Here is a 24,235-nt window from a genome sequence, read left to right on the forward strand (position 1 = left end):
ATCAGGGGCGGACATACCGCCGCTGCTGCTGCACCATGACACCAAACGAGAGGGGGTCCCAATCAGCTATTGAAATGTTGTGGCGCCCCAGGGTCCTGTCATCACAGTAACATTGCTTTCCTCACGGGGAGAGTGATGTTACATTTGGAAGCGATGAAGGATATCTTTTATCAGGTAATCACCATACACACAACATGTTCACACTCCAGGCTACAAGGGGGAGCTTTTGATCCTATTTCTAGGTGACTCCCCTGCATATGCAGATATATTGTGGTTTGGAGGGAAGTGAGTCAGATTCTATCAGAGGACAGAGGAGAGAGCACAGTCAGACATAGTGTCGGAAGGACTGAAGGAGCCATGTAGCCAGAGAGTCGCTACAGCTCCAGTTGTGAATTCTGTGGCTGAATTCACTCCTGTGGTCACAAGTGGTACTGCAGCTTCTGAGCTTCCTCCCTCAGGTGTTCTGGTGAGCTCGTTAACTGCTTCATTACTTAACTCCGCCTGATGCTGCTATCCTTGCTCCTTGTCAATGTTTCAGTGTTGGATCTGAGCTTCTCCTGATTGTTCCTGTGACCTGCTGCTCTGTATAGCTAAGTGCTTTTTGTTTTTTTGTTGCTTTTTTTTCTGTCCAGCTTGTCTTTTGTTTTGCTGGAAGCTCTGAGACGCAAAGGGTGTACCGCCGTGCCGTTAGTTCGGCACGGTGGGTTTTTTTTGCCCCCTTTGCGTGGTTTTGCTTTAGGGTTTTTTGTAGACTGCAAAGTTCGCTTTACTGTCCTCGCTCTGTCCTAGAATATCGGGCCCCACTTTGCTGAATCTATTTCATCCCTACGTTTTGTCTTTTCATCTTACTCACAGTCATTATATGTGGGGGGCTGCCTTTTCCTTTGGGGAATTTCTCTGGGGCAAGTCAGGCCTATTTTTCTATCTTCAGGCTAGCTAGTTTCTTAGGCTGTGCCGAGTTGCCTAGGTAGTTGTTAGGCGCAATCCACAGCCGCTTTTAGTTGTGTTTAGGATAGGATCAGGTGTGCAGTCTACAGAGTTTCCACGTCTCAGAGCTCGTTCTTGTATTTTTGGGTATTTGTCAGATCACTGTGTGCGCTCTGATCGCTAAGCACACTGTGTTTTTGGATTGCCTTCATAACACCTGTCATTAGCAAACATAACAGTACAAGGAGCCAAACTAATGATTCTCAATAGAGGGAAAGAAAAAGTTCTGACATCATTTTTTTTTTTTTTTCTGCTCTGTGTTCACTTTTTTTTTTTTTCCCCTAGACATTTGGGTGATTCTGGACACAGGTGTGGACATGGATATTCAGGGTCTGTGCTCTTCAATGGATAATCTCGTTATAAATGTACAAAAAATTCAAGATACTATTGATCAGAAATCTATGTTAGAACCAAGAATTCCTATTCCTGATTTGTTTTTTGGAGATAGAACTAAGTTTCTAAGTTTCAAAAATAATTGTAAGCTATTTCTGGTCTTGAAACCTCATTCTTCTGGTAATCCTATTCAACAGGTTTTGATTATTATTTCTTTTTTGCGCGGCGACCCTAAAGACTGGGCATTTTCTCTTGCGCCAGGAGACCCTGCATTGAGTAGTGTCGATGCGTTTTTCCTGGCGCTCGGATTGCTGTACGATGAGCCTAATTCAGTGGATCAGGCTGAGAAAAATTTGCTGGCTTTGTGCCAGGGTCAGGATGATATAGAAGTATATTGTCAGAAATGTAGGAAATGGTCAGTACTCACTCAGTGGAATGAATCTGCGCTGGCAGCTTTGTTCAGAAAGGGTCTCTCTGAGGCTCTTAAGGATGTCATGGTGGGATTTCCTATGCCTGCTGGTTTGAATGAGTCTTTGTCTTTGGCCATTCAGATCGGTCGATGCTTGCGCGAGCGTAAATCTGTGCACCATTTGGCGGTACTGCCTGAGGTTAAACCTGAGCCTATGCAGTGCGATAGGACTATGACTAGAGTTGAACGGCAGGAATACAGACGTCTGAATGGTCTGTGTTTCTACTGTGGTGATTCCACTCATGCTATTTCTGATTGTCCTAAGCGCACTAAGCGGTCCGCTAGGTCTGCCGTCATTGGTACTGTACAGTCCAAATTCCTTCTGTCCATTACCTTGATATGCTCTTTGTCGTCGTTTTCTGTCATGGCGTTTGTGGATTCGGGCGCTGCCCTGAATCTGATGGATTTGGATTATGCTAAACGTTGTGGGTTTTTCTTGGAGCCTTTGCGGTGTCCTATTCCATTGAGAGGAATTGATGCTACACCTTTGGCCAAGAATAAACCTAAATACTGGGCCCAGCTGACCATGTGCATGGCTCCTGCACATCAGGAAGTTATTCGCTTTCTGGTGTTGCATAATCTGCATGATGTGGTCGTGTTGGGGTTGCCATGGCTACAAACCCATAATCCAGTATTGGATTGGAATTCCATGTCGGTATCCAGCTGGGGTTGTCAGGGGGTACATGGTGATGTTCCATTTTTGTCGATTTCGTCATCCACCCCTTCTGAGGTCCCAGAGTTCTTGTCTGATTATCAGGATGTATTTGAAGAGCCCAAGTCCGATGCTCTACCTCCGCATAGGGATTGTGATTGTGCTATCAATTTGATTCCTGGTAGTAAATTCCCTAAAGGTCGATTATTTAATTTATCCGTGCCCGAACACGCCGCTATGCGCAGTTATGTGAAGGAATCCCTGGAGAAGGGACATATTCGCCCATCGTCATCACCACTGGGAGCAGGGTTCTTCTTTGTAGCCAAGAAGGATGGTTCGCTGAGACCGTGTATTGATTACCGCCTTCTTAATAAGATCACTGTTAAATTTCAGTATCCCTTGCCATTGTTATCTGACTTGTTTGCTCGGATTAAGGGGGCTAGTTGGTTCACTAAGATAGATCTTCGTGGTGCGTATAATCTGGTGAGAATCAGGCAAGGAGATTAATGGAAAATTGCATTCAATACGCCCGAGGGTCATTTTGAGTATCTAGTGATGCCGTTCGGACTTGCCAATGCTCCATCTGTGTTTCAGTCTTTTATGCATGACATCTTCCGTGAGTATCTGGATAAATTCCTGATTGTTTACTTGGATGACATTTTGATCTTCTCAGATGATTGGGAGTCTCATGTGAAGCAGGTCAGAATGGTTTTTCAGGTCCTGCGTGCTAACTCTTTGTTTGTGAAGGGATCAAAGTGTCTCTTCGGTGTGCAGAAAGTTTCATTTTTGGGGTTCATCTTTACCCCTTCTACTATCGAGATGGATCCAGTTAAGGTCCAAGCCATCCAGGATTGGATTCAGCCGACATCTCTGAAAAGTCTGCAAAAGTTCCTGGGCTTTGCTAATTTTTATCGTCGCTTCATCTGTAATTTTTCTAGCATTGCCAAACCATTGACCGATTTGACCAAGAAGGGTGCTGATTTGGTTAATTGGTCTTCTGCTGCTGTGGAAGCTTTTCAGGAGTTGAAGCGTCGTTTTTGTTCTGCCCCTGTGTTGTGTCAGCCAGATGTTTCTCTTCCGTTCCAGGTCGAGGTTGATGCTTCTGAGATTGGAGCAGGGGCGGTTTTGTCACAGAGAGGTTCTAATTGCTCAGTGATGAAACCATGTGCTTTCTTTTCCAGGAAGTTTTCGCCCGCTGAGCGTAATTATGATGTGGGCAATCGAGAGTTGCTGGCCATGAAGTGGGCATTCGAGGAGTGGCGTCATTGGCTTGAAGGAGCTAAGCATCGCGTGGTGGTATTGACTGATCATAAGAACTTGACTTATCTCGAGTCTGCCAAGCGCTTGAATCCTAGACAGGCCCGTTGGTCGTTATTTTTTGCCCACTTCGACTTTGTGATTTTGTACCTTCCGGGCTCTAAAAATGTGAAGGCGGATGCTCTGTCTAGGAGTTTTGTGCCCGACTCTCCGGGTTTATCTGAGCCAGCGGGTATCCTCAAGGAAGGAGTCATTGTGTCTGCTATCTCCCCTGATTTGCGGCGGGTGCTGCAAAAATTTCAGGTGAATAAACCTGATCGTTGTCCAGCAGAGAAACTGTTCGTCCCTGATAGGTGGACTAATAAACTTATCTCTGAACTTCATTGTTCGGTGTTGGCTGGTCATCCTGGAATCTTTGGTACCAGAGAGTTAGTGGCTAGATCCTTCTGGTGGCCATCTCTGTCACGGGATGTACGTACTTTTGTGCAGTCCTGTGGGATTTGTGCTAGGGCTAAGCCCTGCTGTTCTCGTGCCAGTGGGTTGCTTTTGCCCTTGCCGGTCCCAAAGAGGCCTTGGACACATATTTCGATGGATTTCATTTCTGACCTTCCCGTTTCTCAAAAGATGTCAGTCATTTGGGTGGTCTGTGATCGCTTTTCTAAAATGGTCCATCTGGTGCCCTTGGCTAAATTGCCTTCCTCCTCTGATTTGGTACCTTTGTTCTTTCAGCATGTGGTTCGGTTGCATGGCATTCCTGAGAATATTGTTTCTGACAGAGGTTCCCAGTTTGTTTCAAGGTTTTGGCGAGCCTTTTGTGGTAGGATGGGCATTGACCTATCCTTTTCCTCGGCTTTCCATCCTCAGACTAATGGCCAGACCGAACGAACCAATCAGACCTTGGAAACATATCTGAGATGTTTTGTTTCTGCAGACCAGGATGATTGGGTGTCCTTTTTGCCGTTGGCTGAGTTCGCCCTTAATAATCGGGCCAGCTCGGCTACCTTGGTTTCTCCATTTTTTTGCAATTCTGGGTTCCATCCTCGTTTCTCTTCAGGACAGGTTGAGTCTTCGGACTGTCCTGGTGTGGATTCTGTGGTGGATAGGTTGCAGCAGATCTGGACTCAGGTAGTGGACAATTTGATCTTGTCCCAGGAGAAAGCTCAACTTTTCGCTAATCGCAGACGCCGTGTGGGTCCCCGACTTCGTGTTGGGGATCTGGTTTGGTTATCTTCTCGTCATATTCCTATGAAGGTTTCCTCTCCTAAATTTAAACCTCGTTTTATTGGTCCGTATAGGATTTCTGAGGTTCTCAATCCTGTGTCTTTTCGTTTGACTCTCCCAGACTCCTTTTCCATACATAATGTATTCCATAGGTCGTTGTTGCGGAGATACGTGGCACCTATGGTTCCATCTGTTGAGCCTCCTGCCCCGGTTTTGGTGGAGGGGGAATTGGAGTATATTGTGGAGAAGATTTTGGATTCTCGTGTTTCTAGACGGAAACTCCAGTATCTGGTTAAATGGAAGGGTTATGCTCAGGAAGATAATTCCTGGGTTTTTGCCTCTGATGTTCATGCTTCCGATCTTGTTCGTGCCTTTCATGCGGCTCATCCTGGTCGGCCTGGGGGCTCTGGTGAGGGTTCGGTGACCCCTCCTCAAGGGGGGGGTACTGTTGTGAATTCTGTGGCTGAATTCACTCCTGTGGTCACAAGTGGTACTGCAGCTTCTGAGCTTCCTCCCTCAGGTGTTCTGGTGAGCTCGTTAACTGCTTCATTACTTAACTCTGCCTGATGCTGCTATCCTTGCTCCTTGTCAATGTTTCAGTGTTGGATCTGAGCTTCTCCTGATTGTTCCTGTGACCTGCTGCTCTGTATAGCTAAGTGCTTTTTGTTTTTTTGTTGCTTTTTTTTCTGTCCAGCTTGTCTTTTGTTTTGCTGGAAGCTCTGAGACGCAAAGGGTGTACCGCCGTGCCGTTAGTTCGGCACGGTGGGTTTTTTTTGCCCCCTTTGCGTGGTTTTGCTTTAGGGTTTTTTGTAGACTGCAAAGTTCGCTTTACTGTCCTCGCTCTGTCCTAGAATATCGGGCCCCACTTTGCTGAATCTATTTCATCCCTACGTTTTGTCTTTTCATCTTACTCACAGTCATTATATGTGGGGGGCTGCCTTTTCCTTTGGGGAATTTCTCTGGGGCAAGTCAGGCCTATTTTTCTATCTTCAGGCTAGCTAGTTTCTTAGGCTGTGCCGAGTTGCCTAGGTAGTTGTTAGGCGCAATCCACAGCCGCTTTTAGTTGTGTTTAGGATAGGATCAGGTGTGCAGTCTACAGAGTTTCCACGTCTCAGAGCTCGTTCTTGTATTTTTGGGTATTTGTCAGATCACTGTGTGCGCTCTGATCGCTAAGCACACTGTGTATCTGGATTGCCTTCATAACACCTGTCATTAGCAAACATAACAAGCTCCTAAAGAAAGAGAATTAAGAAGGAAAGGACAGCTTGTGGAAAGTGTGCAGGAGAGCGAAGCACAGGAGAGTGATATAAGGGGAGACCAGCTGCGAATGAGCTGCCTCTCTCTGAAGCGCAGATAACCGGTAGCCGGAACATCAGGGTTGTAAGGGACTCTATGACTTACAGCAGAGACTTGCAGGACAGCTGAACTGCAAGTTACCTGTCTGCCACACACACCTGAATACACAGTAACACATAGAGACCGGGGCGTGATAGAGTCCCTGTAAAAAGGCTCGAGTTACCTGTCATACAGGTATTGTCCTATCCTATATGGGGGACAGAGAGAAGAACTGTGAGGACCTTATCTGAAGCCATAGGCAGTAAGGGACTACAATACCACCGCGCTAGAGGAAGGCTTTTAACTCCACCTGGTAAAGGGGACTCTGGATTCGCTTCCAAGCTGGCCGGACTCTGCCTGCCCTGTGATATGGTACCCTGGACTGTGACTGCCTGAAGTCTTCAATAAACCAGGTAAAGAGACTGCAAACCAGTGTCCTCGTTCTTTACTGCACCATTCACCTTCCATCTACACACCAGGAGACCTGTGGGAAGTTATACCATCTAGCTGCCATAACATCACCCCAAAGGACCCCTTTGTATCCCAACCCACCTCATTGTAGATTGTAAGCTCTCACGAGCAGGGTCGTCTTATTTTGCTTTATTACTGTATTGTTAACATTGTTAACTATGACTGTTGTGTTTTAAACTGTTAAACTGTAAAGCGCTGCGGAATATGTTGGCGCTATATAAATAAAGATTATTATTATTATTATTATTATTAAAACAGCACCGGTCCCCACTGATCGAATACCACGGGTGGTGTCACGAACATAGACGTTATTCAATTATCCCTTTTATATGGGCGCCTAGGGCCACTGACTGGGTTGCCACCGTGACATCCCCTGTGAACACTGGACCCGGTACTGGGTGCCCCACGGCCCTGGCAGGCGACTCAATGTCATGATCCATCTTTGAGCCTGCAGCATCATCAAAACTAAGTGGAGAGAATGAGGTTGTGTCTGAATCCTTTGTAGACAGGGGGTTTGGATGCTCTTCTGCAGTCTGTAAAAGATGCTGGATGGAGCCCTCTTCTCTTCTGTCAATGTTGCTGCTGGCTCTGAGATGCTGGAGACTCACAGCACTACAGGGTGAGTCGCATGATGCATGTCTCTAGCTTCATCTGCTGGACCCAGAAGGGAGATGGTTGCTCTGAGTGCCATACCAGCCTTCACAGCATGCAGACACCTCTAATGTGGATTTGCACAAGGTGGGCGAGAGGGGGGATGTGGGTGTTAGGATTGGAGAGACGCTAGTGCTTAGTGGCTCAGTGTGAAGTGAACAATGCCAACAGCCACTATAAGTAGTTTGGAGATGGCAGTTGCAGGCACTGTACAGTGATAAAAGGTTCTCATCCCCATCAGCCAATAACAGACTACGCTTTCTGAGCACATCATGGGCTGGCAGGGGATGAAGAAAAAGTGTCTTTTCCTTAGAGTCACATCTTGGAGAAGAAAGCTGTTGAAAAGGACTGTGGACTAGTGATGAGCGAGTGTGCTCGTTTCTCGAGTTTTCCGAGCATGCTCGGGTGATCTCCGAGTATTTTGGGCGTGCTCGTAAATTATGTTTGTGTTGCCGCAGCTGCATGATTTGCGGCTGTTAGACAACCTGAGCACATGCAGGGATTGCCTGTTTGGTAGGGAATCCTCACATGTTCTCAGGCTGTCTATCAGCTTTAAATCATGCAGCTTCGGCAACACAAACATAATCTCCGAGCACGCCCAAAATACTCGGAGAACACCCGAGCATGATCGGAAATCTCGAGTAACGAGCACACTCGCTCATCATTACTGTTGATGAGTCTGATGAAGGGCAAAACAATTACAGCTTCGCTTGTAGAAAATTTGTAAGAATTTTGTTTCAAAAAATAAAACTTAATTGATGGTAACTCCTTCTTGACATATGACTTACAGTTACGTCATTTGTCATATCCCTGCCTTTTTGCGGGCTTGCATGCCGAGCCAACATCTTTCCAGGCAGATGATGGCTGATTTGGCTGTAAAATCATATTGCCAGGTCAGTTTTGCCATATAATGAGCATGGTAAATTAAATAAAAAAAACTCACTCCCCACACAGTCTTTCTTTCTTTTAATTTTTTTTTATATAGCGCTAACATATTCCGCAGCGCTTTACAGTTTGCACACATTATCAAATCACCAACTCACATAGTCAACTCACCTCGTGTGCCCCTTTTCCTGTAAGGAGGAACTTCAGCCTCACCGTACCTAGCAACCTCAGCACCTTATACTCTAAGCATCAGTGCTATTAATCCCTTTATCTTTGTAGGTGTAGTATAGTGATAGGTGGGTGGGCTGTTATTATTGTGTATGTTTTTTTAGGTGGGAAATATAATAAGCTCATTGTAGATTTAATTGTATATTAGTATTGTGTACTACTATTGCATATGGTGTTAATGTGGTAATATCATAGCACAATAGCTGTAGACTTATCTGTAATAAATATAAATATTCAATAAAGATTCACGGTTCTGTCTCGGTTAGTCTCCGTTCATATATTATATAGCAAAATGACCAGAGAACATTAAGGCGTGAAGTATTAGCCGGATATTGGTTACTGATAGTCAAGCCTGACATTAATAATATACAGTGTACCCCCTGTAAAATAATATATATATATATATATATATATATATATATATGCTTTTGTGCATGTGTGTACTGTGTACATGTATGTATAAAGTGTAAATGGGCGTATTATATTATATTGTGCTCAGTGTGAATATTCAGTGCCAGCAAAAAAATTCTTTATATATAACCTCTGCGTCATGATTTCACTTCTTAAAAGTGCACAAAATGGGGGAGATAATAAAAAGCTGTCTAATAGCAAAACTGGATTAGTAAAATATGAAAAAAATAATTAATACTAATTAATAACTAAATGCTAATTGTAACGAAATATCCACAATAAGACACTTGAATGTTACAATGTTGTGGTTTTGGTTAACTTGTAAAGATTTTTTTTGCAGATACTGTACATGTAAATGTGTGTGATTATATGGGTGGGGTTTGATAAGGGGGCCAAGACACATGTCTGTTGTGAATTCTGCTCTTGGGCTCCCTCAGGTGGTTGTTGATGGTAATGCAGTTATTTCTGAGCAGCAGTCTTGGACAGGTGTTTCTGCTAATTGCAATTCTGACTGGGGTATTTAGCTGTGCAGGACTCATTAGTCCTTGCCAGTAGCCAATGTTCCTTTGGAAGTGTTGGTCCTCTGCCTGGCCTCTCCTGCTTGCTGCCAATTCAGCTAAGATAAGTGTTTGCTTCATTTTTTTAGACACACTGCTGTGTGTTTATTTTCTGTGCTTATCTTGTTTCTATTTTGTTCCTGCTAGACCGTGCCTGATGTTTTTCTCAGTCTATTTGGACTCGCTGGTGTCGCAGATATACTCTCAACATCTTTAGTTAGGTGGTGGAGTTTTTGTATTTTTCTGCTGTGGATATTTTGTAGTGTTTTATGCTGACCGCATAGTATCCTGTACTATCCTTTCCTATCTAGGTAGAAGTGGCCTCCTTTGCTTATCCCTGTTTTCTGTCTGCGTGTGTCTTTTCCTCTCCTACTCACAGTCATTATTTGTGGGGGGCTATCTATCCTTTGGGGATCTATTCTGAGGCAAGAGAGTTTTCCTATTTCCATCTTTAGGGATATTTAGTCCTTCGGCTGTGTCGAGGTGTCTAGGTCTGGTTAGGCACACCCCACGGCTACTTCTAGTTGCGGTGATAGGATCAGGGTTTGCGGTCAGTAAAGTTACCACTGCTCCAGCGAAGGTCATTTCATGCTGCTCCAAGGCCACCTGATCATAACACATGTCCCACACAGGGACCCATCACTGTCAGTGTCCGAACCTGAGTCATGTCTCCAACTTCAAAACTGAAAAAAAATCTAACAATGTTGATTTTAATGACTATATCGTCATCTGCTTATGAATATCTTCCTCTAGGGTTTAATACAAATATCATTTCATAATTTTTTTAATGTAATATTACAGTGCAAATTCCCTTTATTATCTCAAAGACAATTCTGCAAAAATATCATAGCACACTGCATTGCAAATCTAACATTACATTTTCTGAAATATTGCTCTAGCCTCTCAGCCTAATACATAAAGGTATTACAAAAAAAGCAACCAGAATATAACAAACACATAAAGGTCTTAGCATGCCTCTTACCTGTTTTACAGCATAAAGTAACCTTCCATAACAATACACCATAACGAGAACTGGTAGCACCAAGCAAAAGATAAAAAGACAGATGATGTAAGAAATGGATTCCGTAGTTTCGGAAGTCCAGCGCACTGAACAGCTGGTGCCTGCCCCTTCCTTCCCATAGCTGCTCCATCCAAGGAGAGGTGGCACTGTCCATATCAGCGAATAAATCCAGGAGCTAACCACAGCAAGCAGGGCTTTTGTAAATTTTGGACCTCCTTTGTTGTATAATGTCAGAGTGGTGTAACGCTCGTACGATAGTATGGCCAGAGAGATGAGAGACACAATACCTGCAAAGAGTACAACATTTATTAGGCATCATGTAACTACATGAAATAATATTCTTTAATAGAAACAGATTATATTTCAGTCTATGACTATTGTCCAGTATTATATATCGAGGGTAAGAGACACTCTGTGAGCAGCAAAATAATATCATCCTCTTTGATACAGTACACTTTGTGACAAAGAGAGGGGTTAAGCTAATTTGCATAATGAGCAGGCTTTTATGTGGACATCCATAGAGTGGGAGGGAGGATATCCACCTTATCTCCACCACAGTGTGTGATCTGGGGCTTAAGTAGATGACATCCAAACGCAGCTGTGTTCAGTGCCTGGAGAGGAACACTCCAGAGAAATGGTTGTGCTGGAACCAACCTGAACCATGTGTGTTCTACTAGCCGTGAGCAGGGGAAACCTTGCTCTAAGAAGGACTGTGTTTTCTGCTACCATTTTGTTCTGCTTACCTGTTTTGCCCAGAGGGCTGTATTTGTTTTACTACACCTTGGTTCATGCTGTCCATAATAAAAAAAAGAATGTTCTTAAAGCCGCAGTGTTCCCGTGTCTACCTCCGTGTACAGCCGAGTGAGTCGATCTACAACAATTTATACATTGTATCAAATGCTCAGATGTGTATTGGGTTTTTTACATGTCGCATTTTTGCTGTGTTTTTTCCACCCCACACTTTTTTTTGCTGAATTTTACTGTTCCAGGGATGTGATTGAGATTTCTGCTGCTTATTTTTTCCTTGCAGATTTGAAGCAATTTCACACCTGCAGAATGTCAATTCTTTCAGAATTTTTGCTGCATGATTCAACTATTTAAATGAACCAATGTGGGAGCACTATTATTCACATCATGGGGGTCATGATGATGGTGGTGGTGGGGGAGGCAAAATTGTAATGTATAGGGCCACAAAGGGATAGAAAATTAATGCTTACAATTAAAAGGGGGGCAATAATAATATAGAGGGCAAGAAAGGGGGGATTATATTAATCTATAAGGGAAAAAAGGGGTACAATAATAATATATGGGGTCACAAAGTGGGTCATTATTAGTGTAAGGAGCCAGAATGGGAGATGCTATTAATGCGTAGGCACCTTGGAGGATGTTACAAATGAATAGGGCCATAAAGGAGGACAATGTTGATTTATAGGGCAACAAAAGGAAGATCATAATGAATTGAGCAACAAAGGAGGCATTATTAATATGTAAAGACCCATTAGGCAAATTATTAATATACAGAATTAGTCAAAAAATTGTCCTAATCTGAATTTTTCTAATAAATATCAAATTTTAGTTGATTTACTGTTCGCTTTTATTTAGTTAGCAGTTGAATCACTGCTTTCTTGGTGTGTACAACTTATTAATGTGTAAAGCACAATAGCTGACATTATTAAGGTATGTGGGTAGAATGGAGAATGTTATTAATGTATGGGGCCTCAATGGGGGGACATTATTAACCCCTTCATGACCTTGGGATTTTTCGTTTTTCCGTGTTCGTTTTTCACTCCCCTCCTTCCCAGAGCCATAACTTTTTTTAATTGATAGATCGGGCGATTCTGAGCGCGGCGATACCAAATATGTGTAGATTTGATTTTTTTTTTTTATTTATTTTGATTGGGGCGAAAGGGGGGTGATTTAAACTTTTATATTTTTTTTATTTTTTTCACATTTTTTTAAACTTTTTTTTTTAACTTTTGCCATGCTTCAATAGCCTCCATGGGAGGCTAGAAGCAGGCACAACTCGATCACCTCTGCTACATAGCAGCGATCTGCTGATCGCTGCTATGTAGCAGAAATGGAGGTGTGCTGTGAGCGCCGACCACAGGGTGGCGCTCACAGCCACCGGTGATCAGTAACCATAGAGGTCTCTAGGACCTCTATGGTTACCATCCTGACGCATCGCCGACCCCCGATCATGTGACGGGGGTCGGCAATGACGTCATTTCCGGCCGCCCGGCCAGAAGCGGTAGGTAAATGCCGCTGTCTATGTTTGACAGCGGCATTTAACTAGTTAATAGGTGCGGGCAGATCGCGATTCTGCCTGTGCCTATTACGGGCACATGTCAGCTGTTCAAAACAGCTGACATGTCCCGGCTTTGATGCGGGCTCACCGCGGAGCCCTGCACCAAAGCAGGGGATCTGACCTCGGACGTACTATCCCGTCCGAGGTCAGAGAGGGGTTAATGTTCAGAGACTGGTACGTTGCTAATGTATGTGGTCACAATGAGAAATATTATTTTTGTATGTAATCACAAAGGTGAACTTTATTATTTAATGGAGGCCACAAAATTGACATAATCATTACTACTGTATGAGGAATAACGAGGTGGAAATTTATACTGTCTGTGGGGAGTTAAAAATGGGGTCGTCACTATTGTAATGTACTTTATTTTTGGGATACTGTTCTTGTGGGGAGAACAAAGAACTAAGACCTAACTTTACTTACAAAATTATCTCGTAGCATTTACTGTGAGATTTGTATATTATATTTTTATTACTCTTTAATTTAAGAAGTGTGAACGCGGACTACAGTAATGCCCACATCTGAGTAACAAACCTTAATACTTCAGCAAAGCAAGACATTTTTGGCTACTTTTACACTAGCGTCGTGCACTGCACGTCGCAATGCGTCGTTTCGGAGAAAAAACGCATCCTGCAAAATTGCTTGCTTTCTCCATTGACTAACATTAGCGACGCATTGCGACGCTTTGCCACACGTCGCAACCGTCGTTCGATGGTTGCGTCGTGTTGTGGCAGACCTTCGGCAGCAAAAAACGTTGCATGTAACGTTTTTTGCTGCGTTGTGTCCACCATTTCCGACCGCGCATGCGCGGCCGGAACTCCGCCGCCACCTCCCCGCAACTCACAATGGGGCAGCGGATGCGCTGGAAAAATGCATCCGCTGCCCCCGTTGTGCGACGCTTGCACAGTATGCGTCGGTACATCGGGCCGACGCAGCGCGATGGCCCCATACCGACGCTAGTGTGAAAGTAGCCTTAGACAATTATATGGTTCCAATTTTAGGGGTGTGTGGCAGTTTGAGGAAGGCAGTTTTCTGTTTCAGCATGATCTTTGCCTCAGTGCATAAAACGCGATCCACAAAGGCAATGTTAGGTGAGTTTGGCATGGAAGAACTTGAATGACCCCTAAAGAACCCTGACGTCAATGCTATCGACACCTTTGGGATGAACTGGAACAGAGATTGTGACGACTGATCCAACATCAGTGTCTGACCGCACAAATGCTCCTCTGGATGAATGGGCATAAACTCCAAGAGACACTGCAAATTATTTTAGGAATCCTTGCCAGAAGAGTAAAAGCTGTTATAGCTACAAAGTGAGGACCAACTCTGTATTACTGCCCACGGGTGTATTATGGGATGTCATAAAAGCTAATATAGGTTTAATCTGAAGGTGTCCCAATGTTTTTGTCTGTATAGGGTATGTTGTTTTATGTCTTTATATGTTTACATCTTATTCTACTGTACTCTTTATTTTCTCTGGAGTAGCACAGGTTTACATATGTTGTTCTTCAGCCTACTCTCTACACTAAAAACTGAAAGTCGTGGTCTATTAGACATTTTGTTTTTCAAAACAGGCACATTCCATATTTCATTGTATAAAGAAGCTGTGGGGGAGGGTTAACCTCGTCTTGTTTTGAACTAAACATATTTCTCCTTGATTGCACTTACTTATTGTTCACATTGTACAAGTAGATCCTGAATACGTCTGTGTGCACAGCTATATTAATTGCCATATATTTTATCCCCAACTGCCTCCTCTTAAACATTGGAATTGTTCCTGTAGAGCATAACATTTATTTTCGCAAATAAGCTTGTTATTTATGTTTCTGTAAATTCCTTAAGGCAGATTTTTTTCCGCGACAGCGGACAAATAATTTATTTGGCTAATATGCGATGTTTACATTGTAGTTACTCGGAGGCAAAAAAAAAAAAAACGTTTACAGCCCCAGGCAGGGTCGTATGCAAAATTCTAGCCTGGGGATTTTCAGCAAGTGTTTAGCAATCTAGCTACAGATTTAATGTATTAGTAAATGTCAAGTAGATGTTTCCCTGGGCTTTATCTTACTGACCTCGTGAGCAGGAGGAATGCTAAGATACTAAGATGAAGTGAAATAAAAAATAATCCTAGCAATTCACCATATAATCATTGACTTCATTCATGCTGTTTTAGTGCGATAATTACAATTCCAATAAAAAACAAACTATTTCAATTTAAGCATTGCATTTGTCTACCCATTTTTCCCCTCTCCATTGATTAAAACATGTAAAAAGCACTTTTGATGAAGCGGGCAGGGCTTGGTGCAGTAGGAACCATACATTTGTGCCCTGTAAAGGACACCGGGGCAAGACTAAGCCCTGATCACTTTCTTTTCAGTCCAATTGCTTCTGATGTTGCTGCCAGTTTTCTATATTACAGTACATTGCATACCTCTAAAATAACTAATGACACATATGTACTTTTCTGTAAGGGGGGTTAGCTATGGCCCCTTTTTCACAATTAACGTTTTTACAAGCCCCAATTGGGAGTTAAAAGAGGTGGTAAATTCTATCTGTCATTTCAGGTGACATTTCAGAATAAGCTGATATATGTGTCTATATGACGAATCACAACATTTCTAGCCATTATTGTCGCACATTTTTACCAGTTTTCCCCTCTAAATGCTATAATTTCTAGTTGTCTCTGAGCTAGTGGGTGAAGACTAACTGCTAAGATGTCTCCCAAACACAGTACACAGAAATGTAAAGGATTGCTTCCCTGTCTCCATGTAGGATATGTTCAGAAACAGCATGGATTACATAATAGAGTAGTACTGAGCAGTGGAGCTGTGAATCCAGTGGCATAAATTAGTAACATGCAGCAGCACCATCTGTGTAAGTAATCTTACAATGTGTATTGTCTTGAGCAAAACAGATTGAAACAGTCTTTCAGAGTGAAGGCTGAGTTCACAAGGCTGGAGGGAGTAGAATTAGCATATTTTTCTGATAAGTTGACAAGATATGCTTGTACTATTCATTGATGCAAAGTTTGGAGAAATGTTGGTGACCTTTTAAGGGTGTGTAATAGCATTATATGTAGATTCCCTAATTTAAAGAGGTTTGTCTGGTGATATAAAAACCCCATTTCCAACCCCAAATAGCCTGAAGGAACTACAATCATTGAATACTCCAGGCACATAATAAGAAGCATTGCTTATTAATAATAATAATATAATAATCTTTATTTTTATATAGCGCTAACATATTCCGCAGCGCTTTACAGTTTGCACACATTATCATCGCTGTCCCCAAAGAGGCTCACAATATAAATTCCCTATCAGTATGTCTTTGGGACTTATCTGCCTGAGACGCCTAAAATCATCGACAACCAGAAATGGTTTTAGGGCTCAGAGCCACCTTATTTGTAATTTGTAAAAAAACAACAAAAAATATCCCTACCATTGTGTACACTCTTTAGTATTTTGCTTAAAGTGTGAAGACTTTATTGTTGTGTAAGGCCGGCTTCACACTTGCGAGTTTTACGGACGTAAGAGCGCAGAAACTACGTCCGTAAAACTCGCAAAAAATACGGCACAATTATTCTCTATGCCCCTGCTCCTATCTGCCGTATTTTACTGATCAGTATTATACGGCTTTCTACGGCCGTACAAAATCGCAGCATGCTGCGTTTGTCACCGTACTGCGCAAGAAATACGCCAATGAAAGTCTATGGAAGCGTGAAAAATACGGATTACACACGGACAAGCAGTGTGACTTGCGAGAAATATGCAGCGCTGTTAGAGAGAAAAGCCGGCAATTCAGTGCGGTGTACAGTAAAATCACACTGACAGCTTACAGTCCAATAGGTAGAATAAATGTGTACACATAGAATAGGGGTATATATATATATATATATATATATATATATATGTCAGTGAGACACATATATGTATATATAAATATAGACAGTATATATATATTTTTTTTTCTTTTTGGGACACATGGATCACTTCTATAGCGGTATGTTGGTTTTGCAAGCCTGCGAGAAAACCACGCAGTACGGATGCCATACGGATTACATACGGAGGATGCCATGCGCAAAAAACGCTGACACACCCTGCCTACGGAGGAGCTACGGACCACTATTTTCGGGACTTTTCAGCATATTACGGCCGTAATATACGGACCGTATTGTTTTACGCTGTGTGTGACGCCGGCCTAAGGCTACTTTCACACTAGCGTTAACTGCAATCCATCACAATGCGTCGTTTTGCAGAAAAAATGCATCCTGCAAAAGTGTTTGCAGGATGCATTTTTTCTCCATTGACTAACATTACGCAACGGATTGCCAAACGTCGCAACCGTCGCGCGACGGTTGCGCCATGTTGTGGCGGACCGTCGGCCGCAAAAAACGTTCCATGTAACGTTTTTTGCAGCCAACGGATCGTCTTTCCGACCGCGCATGTGCGGCCGGAACTCCGCCCCCACCTCCCCGCACCTCACAATGGGGCAGCGGATGCGCTGAAAAGCAGCATCCGCTGCACCCGTTGTGCGGCGGAGACAACGCTAGCGTCGGTAACCTCGGCCCGACGCACTGCGACGGGCCGAGCCCGACGCTAGTGTGAAAGAAGCCTAAGTTGGTTAATTTGTCTCTGAATTTTATGCTTTCAATTGTGGCATGACTGCTACCTACTTATAAATTTACTAATGGCATTTTTTTAAAGACCATGCAGCTTTAGATGTCTGAGGAAGATTAGATTTTCTAAGATATTCCCAGACTGAGTTTAAAAGCAAAGAGAATGGAGAAATTTTAATGTAAATATAATCTTTTGATTTGATTTCATTATGTGTCTACCCTTGTGCATTCTATCTACAGATACTAATGTCCTAACTTTAGTATTATTATTTATCTACTGCGCCTCCTGAGATATCAACATTGTTTCTACATTGAAAAGGAAGAATATAGTATACTAGATGGTGGCCCAATTCTAACGCATCGGGTATTCTAGAATATGCATGTCCACGTAGTATATTGCCCAGCGACATAGTATATTGCCCAGTCACGTAGTATATTGCCCAGTCACGTAGTATATTGTCCAGCCACGTAGTATATTGCCCAGCCACGTAGTATATTGCCCAGCCACGTAGTATATTGCCCAGCCACGTAGTATATTGCCCAGCCACGTAGTATATTGCCCAGCCACGTAGTATATTGCCCAGCCACATAGTATATTGCCCAGCCACGTAGTATATTGCCCAGCCACGTAGTATATTGCCCAGCCACGTAGCATATTGCCCAGCCACGTAGCATATTGCTCAGCCATGTAGTATATTGTCCAGCCACGTAGTATATTGCCCAGCCACGTAGTATATTGCCCAGCCACATAGTATAATGCCCAGTCACGTAGTATATTGCCCAGCCACGTAGTATATTGCCCAGCCACATAGCATATTGACCAGTCACATAGTATATTGCCCAGCCACGTAGTATATTGCACATCCACATAGTATATTGCCCAGCCACATAGTATATAGCAGAGCTACATAGTATATTGCCCAGTCACGTAGTATATTGCCCAGCCATGTAGTATATTGCCCAGCCACGTAGTATATTGCCCAGCCACATAGTATAATGCCCAGTCACGTAGTATATTGCCCAGCCACATAGTATATTGCCCAGCCACGTAGCATATTGCCCAGTCACGTAGTATATTGCCCAGCCATGTAGTATATTGCCCAGCCACTTAGTATATTGCACAGCCACGTAGTATATTGCCCAGCCACATAGTAAATAGCAGAGCTACGTAGTATATTGCCCAGTCACGTAGTATATTGCCCAGTGACAAAGTATATTGCCCAGCCACATAGTATATTGCCCAGGCACGTAGTATATTGCCCAGGCACGTAGTATATTGCCCAGCCACATAGTATATTGCACAGCGACGGAGTATACAGCACAAAGCCAAAAGCCAAGTAGTATATTGCCCAGCCCATGTAGTATATTGCCCAGCCACAAAGTATATTGCCCAGGCACGTAGTATATTGCCCAGAGCCACATAGTATATTGCACAGCGACGGAGTATACAGCACAGAGCCACATAGTACAGATACTTAAAAAAATAAATAAACATATACTCACCTTCCGAAGGCCCGTTGAAGTCCTGCTATACTCACCATCCACCACCTTTCCCGCTCCTCGTGATGCTCCCAGGACCGTTCCATTGCAAGCGTCAGCTTCCGGTCCCAGGGCTGGTATGAGCAGGACCTGTGATGATGTCGCGGTCACATGACCGTAACGTCATGGCAGGTCCTTGTCGCACACCAGCCCTGGGATCGGAAGCTGCCGTTTGCAATGGAGCGGTCCCGGGAGCGTTGCGAGGAGCGGGAAAGGTGGCAGATGGTGAGTATAGCAGGTTTTTTGTTTTTTTAATTATTTTTAACATGACATATTTTTACTATTGATGCTGCATAGGCAGCATCAATAGTAAATAGTTGGGGACACACAGGGTTAATAGCAGTGGTAACGGAGTGCGTTACACCGCGGGCCGTTACCGCTGCCATTATCCTTGTGTGAGCGGTGAGTGGAGGGGATTATGGAGCGGGCGCTGGGCAGTGAGTGCAAGGGGTAGGGGAGGGATTAATCGGACTGTGGCCGTCGCTGATTGGTCGCGGCAGCCATGACAGGCAGCTGCCGAGACCAATCAGCGAATGAATAACCGTGACAGAAGGACAGACAGACAGACAGAAGTGACCCTTAGACAATTATATAGTAGATTGTAGGAGTGCTCAGAAAAGTGATCACACAACTTTACAAGGGCGGACACTGACTGATTGGTACCCCTGTACAAGAAATGGGTCTGCTCCCTTCTCCCTTTTATGGCAACAAAGATACAAAAATATACTACACAGAGTTAATTCATACTGTATGTATGTCAGTTTTTCAGCTTCTTAACACATACTACAACCATTCTGTACCCATGTCACTCACATGCCACATAAAAACCAACCATACACCAGACACATGCCACATAAAAACCAGCCACACACCAGACACATGCCACATAAAAACCAGCCACACACCAGACACATGTCACATAAAAACCAGCCACACACCAGACACATGCCACATAAAAACCAGCCACACACCAGATACATGCCACATAAAAACTAGCCACACACCAGACACATGCCACATAAAAACCAGCCACACACCAGATACATGCTACATAAAAAGCAGCCACAAACCAGACACATGCCACATAAAACCAGCCACACACCAGACACATGCCACATAAAAACCAGCCACACACCAGATACATGCTACATAAAAAGCAGCCACAAACCAGACACATGCCACATAAAAACCAGCCACACACCAGACACATGCCACATAAAAACCAGCCACACACCAGACATATGCCACCAGACACATGCCACATAAAAAGCAGCCACACACCAAACACATGCCACATAAAAAGCAGCCACACACCATACACATGCCACATAAAAACCAGCCACACACCAGATACATGCCACATAAAAATGAGCCACACACACCAGACACATGCCACATAAAAACCAGCCACACACCAGACACATGCCACATAAAAACCAGCCACACACCAGATACATGCCACATAAAAATGAGCCACACACACCAGACACATGCCACATAAAAACCAGCCACACACCAGACACATGCCACATAAAAACCAGCCACACACCAGACATTTGCCACCAGACACATGCCACATAAAAAGCAGCCACACACCAGACACATGCCACATAAAAAGCAGCCACACACCAGACACATGTCACATAAAAAGCAGCCACACACCAGACACATGCCGCATAAAAACCAGCCACACACACCAGATACATGCCACATAAAAATGAGCCACACAGACCAGACACATGCCACATAAAAACGAGCCACACACCAGACACATGCCACATAAAAACCAGCCACACACCAGACACATGCCACATAAAAACCAGCGACACACCAGACACATGCCACATAAAAACCAGCCACACACACCAGATACATGCCACATAAAAATGAGCCACACACACCAGACACATGCCACATAAAAACCAGCCACACACCAAACACATGCCACATAAAAAGCAGCCACACACCAGACACATTCACATAAAAACCAGCCACACACCAGATACATGCCACATAAAAACCAGCCACACACACAGATACATGCCCAATTAAAACCAGCCACACACACCAGCCACATGCCACATAAAAACTAGTCACACAACAGACACATGCCACATAAAAACCAGCCAGACACATGCCACATAAAAACCAGCCACATGCCACATAAAAACCAGCCACACACCAGACACATTCCACATAAAAAACAGCCACAGACCAGACACATGCCACATAAAAACCAGCCACACACCAGACACATGCCACATAAAAACCAGCCACACACCAGACATATGCCACATAAAAACCAGCCACACACCAGACACATGCCACATAAAAACCAGCCACACACACCAGACACATGCCACATAAAAAACAGCCGCACACACCAGACACAAGCCACATAAAAACAAGCCACACACCAGACACATGCCACATAAAAACCAGCCACACACCAGACATGTGCCACATAAAAACCAGCCACACACCAGACACATGCCACATAAAAACCAGCCACACACCAGACACATGCCACATAAAAACCAGTCACACACCAGACACATGCCACATAAAAGCCAATTGTGTCTTCACAAAGGAAGAGGACTAGAACTCTAGTGCCACATAGTAGCAATCCTAAAAGTCAATATCGAATCTCCAACGAGCTTTGTCGCATGACTTAGGATAAAAGCCAAGACCAAAATCTCAAATTGCAGACATAAAATACAGTCACATACTAGACACATGCCACAAGAACCCCAGTCACACTTTACATATATCACATATATGATGGTCACAAACTAGACACATACGAAATGCACATCAGGACACTACACATGCCAGTCCCTCACTAGACATATAACACATGATGCATATGCCAGTCACACACTTGACACATGCCACATACACATCAATCACACTACACATGCGTCACATGCAAGTGTCACTTGTGTCACATACAAGTTAATCACACGCTAGACACATAGCACATACTTACCAGTCACATGCCAAAAAACTGTACATGCCAGTCACACACTAGACCCATGTCACATTCAAAGTCAGTCACAAACTGGACATCTGCCATATGAATGCTGGTCACAAACTAGACACATGCCACACTACATACTGTATGTGTCACACACATACAGTACCATTCTCACACAAGACATATGGCCCATACTACTGTATACTATACATGCCAGTCGGGCACTTGCCACATACATGCCATACAGGTACATAGAGATACATTGAGTATAGAATATATTCTACAGGTGAAGAAAAAAATCAGAGTTTTTTGTTCCCATAAAACTACCAAAAATATTGAAAAACAATTGCAAAAATATTATTTTCTTTTTTTTTCTGAGGCTCACCGGTACTTACACCCACAAGCTCTATCATTGCAGGCAGGAGCTAAACTTATTGAGTCACATGCTGCTCCATTGATGTTACTGGGAGAATTTTGTTTATTTGATCTGACACATAGAGATATATTGCATATAGAAATGTATTTATATGTCTCTGTATTCTACAGGGAAAATAAAAGCTTTTGTTCTTCCTATAAAATTACTAAAAAATAATGAAAAACAAAATATTTTCAATTTGGATGTGCTTTTTTTTTTAGAAAATAATAAACGTCAAATGTTTGTTGCATTTCTTTTATACATTGTCCCCCCATATTTAATGTGTTTTGGTGCAGATGTTAAAAATGAATAGTCCAGTCAAAATACGAAAAAAAAAAATACTTTACCCTGAACAAATTCCAAAAAAGCGATTTATTGTTTTTTTTGGTAGTATTACATGTAGGGAAAAACATACAAAAAGTTTACCAAGATAGGGTTACCACAAAGGGTCCAAATGTGATGTCAAAGAATATGACCGCCAAAGCTGTAAAATGTTAAATGCGACTCGCCTTTCAGTGTCTATCATATTTCTTTTACAATTATTACTAATATTACATTTATTATTTAATGATTTATTTATCTTCTTTTACATTGATGGATGGGAGTGGAATCAAACAGATCTTGGGAACAATTTACGGTGACAATGCTGTGCAACACATCATGACTGGAAAGGCAGTTCAGCGTGCAGTTCGTGGCCATCTCCTCCTTGATCAGTGTCTTACTCAGCAAGTTGCAGACAAAGTACTTTGCGACCATCCCGGTTTTGCAGACCTGTTGCAAGAACTTGAGCAGTTGTATGCTCGGACACTGACAGGGGAGAGTGACTTGAATTCGGTCATCACTTCTACCTGCCTTAGTGAAATTGTCCACCTCTTGTCCAACAAAAGAAATGGATTATCTGCTCACTCTCGCACCAGTAAACTATGGCAGAATTACCAACAGATGGTTGGAATTGCAAGGGAGCTTATCGAGGCCGATTGTACAGGATCCTGGCTGAAGCACCTTCATGCTGTCGCCAAATATTTGGCCATTCTTGCAGCTGCTGGGCATGGGAACTATGTGAAGGCCGCCTACCTTTACCTCCAGTCTATAACCACTCTGGAGGATGATATGCCATCAGTCTTCCATAGATTTATGAATGGATTGCATGTTGTAAGGCGGACTGATCAGTACTCGGCAGGCCTGGGTTGTGACCTAGTCATCGAGCAAGCTCTGATGCGCTCCCTAAAAACTGCAGGAGGACTCACCAGAGGAAGTGGAATGTCCGAACATCAGAGGGCCTTGTGGGCTCTGTCTGTGCCAGTGTCCTCTTCCTACAGTGATGCAATGCAGGGTTTCACTCGCCAGAGCTTTGTCACCAGTGAACAACACAAGGAAGCAAGAACGTCAAGGACGAGAAGAGATCGTGAAGACTTGGAGAAAATTGCAGATAAACTCAAGACCTTTTCACCTTTCTCTGGTGTAGTGTCTCTTCGCAACATTATCACCGGTGTCAATGCAAATAAGGATGTGCTAAATACAAAAAGAGAGACACGGCACTGCTCCCATATCTAACCACTAAAACCACAAAGAGCCACTGCTATGTGCCGCTGCTGGGTCTGCAGATGCCGAGAGGACACCGGGTGCACTAAGAGTCAGGAAAATGCATAAATCCGACAAGAAAAAATGAAAGAACGTGCACTCACCGGTCCTTCTGAATTAACATCCTTTATTCAGAACATGAACAGGTGACTTATGGGAGAACGTGGAATGACGGACGACTAAGGATGTGAATGTCTATAACCTGTTCACCATTGGCAGAGAAATAGTGGCAACAATGGAGGGTCATTCACTGTTTTCAGTTAAGTACAAGCGGTCAATGAAAGCCAAGACCCTGGCATCCAGTGAGGCTATTGATGTTGCTAAGGAC

General features: G+C 43.4%; 1 protein-coding gene across 1 annotated transcript in view; it reads right to left on the reverse strand.

The window, feature by feature from the left end:
* The window catches only part of LOC138670336 (parapinopsin-like), a 475,245-nt gene that overhangs the window by 129,438 nt on the left and 321,572 nt on the right, over nt 1–24,235 (reverse strand). Inside the window, exon 3 of the mRNA XM_069757574.1 lies at nt 10,440–10,765. Within this exon, the coding sequence (XP_069613675.1) occupies nt 10,440–10,765 (326 nt within the window). The remainder of the gene's footprint in view (nt 1–10,439; nt 10,766–24,235) is intronic.

Source organism: Ranitomeya imitator, chromosome 3 (genome assembly GCF_032444005.1).
Source record: "Ranitomeya imitator isolate aRanImi1 chromosome 3, aRanImi1.pri, whole genome shotgun sequence".
NCBI lineage: Eukaryota > Metazoa > Chordata > Amphibia > Anura > Dendrobatidae > Ranitomeya > Ranitomeya imitator.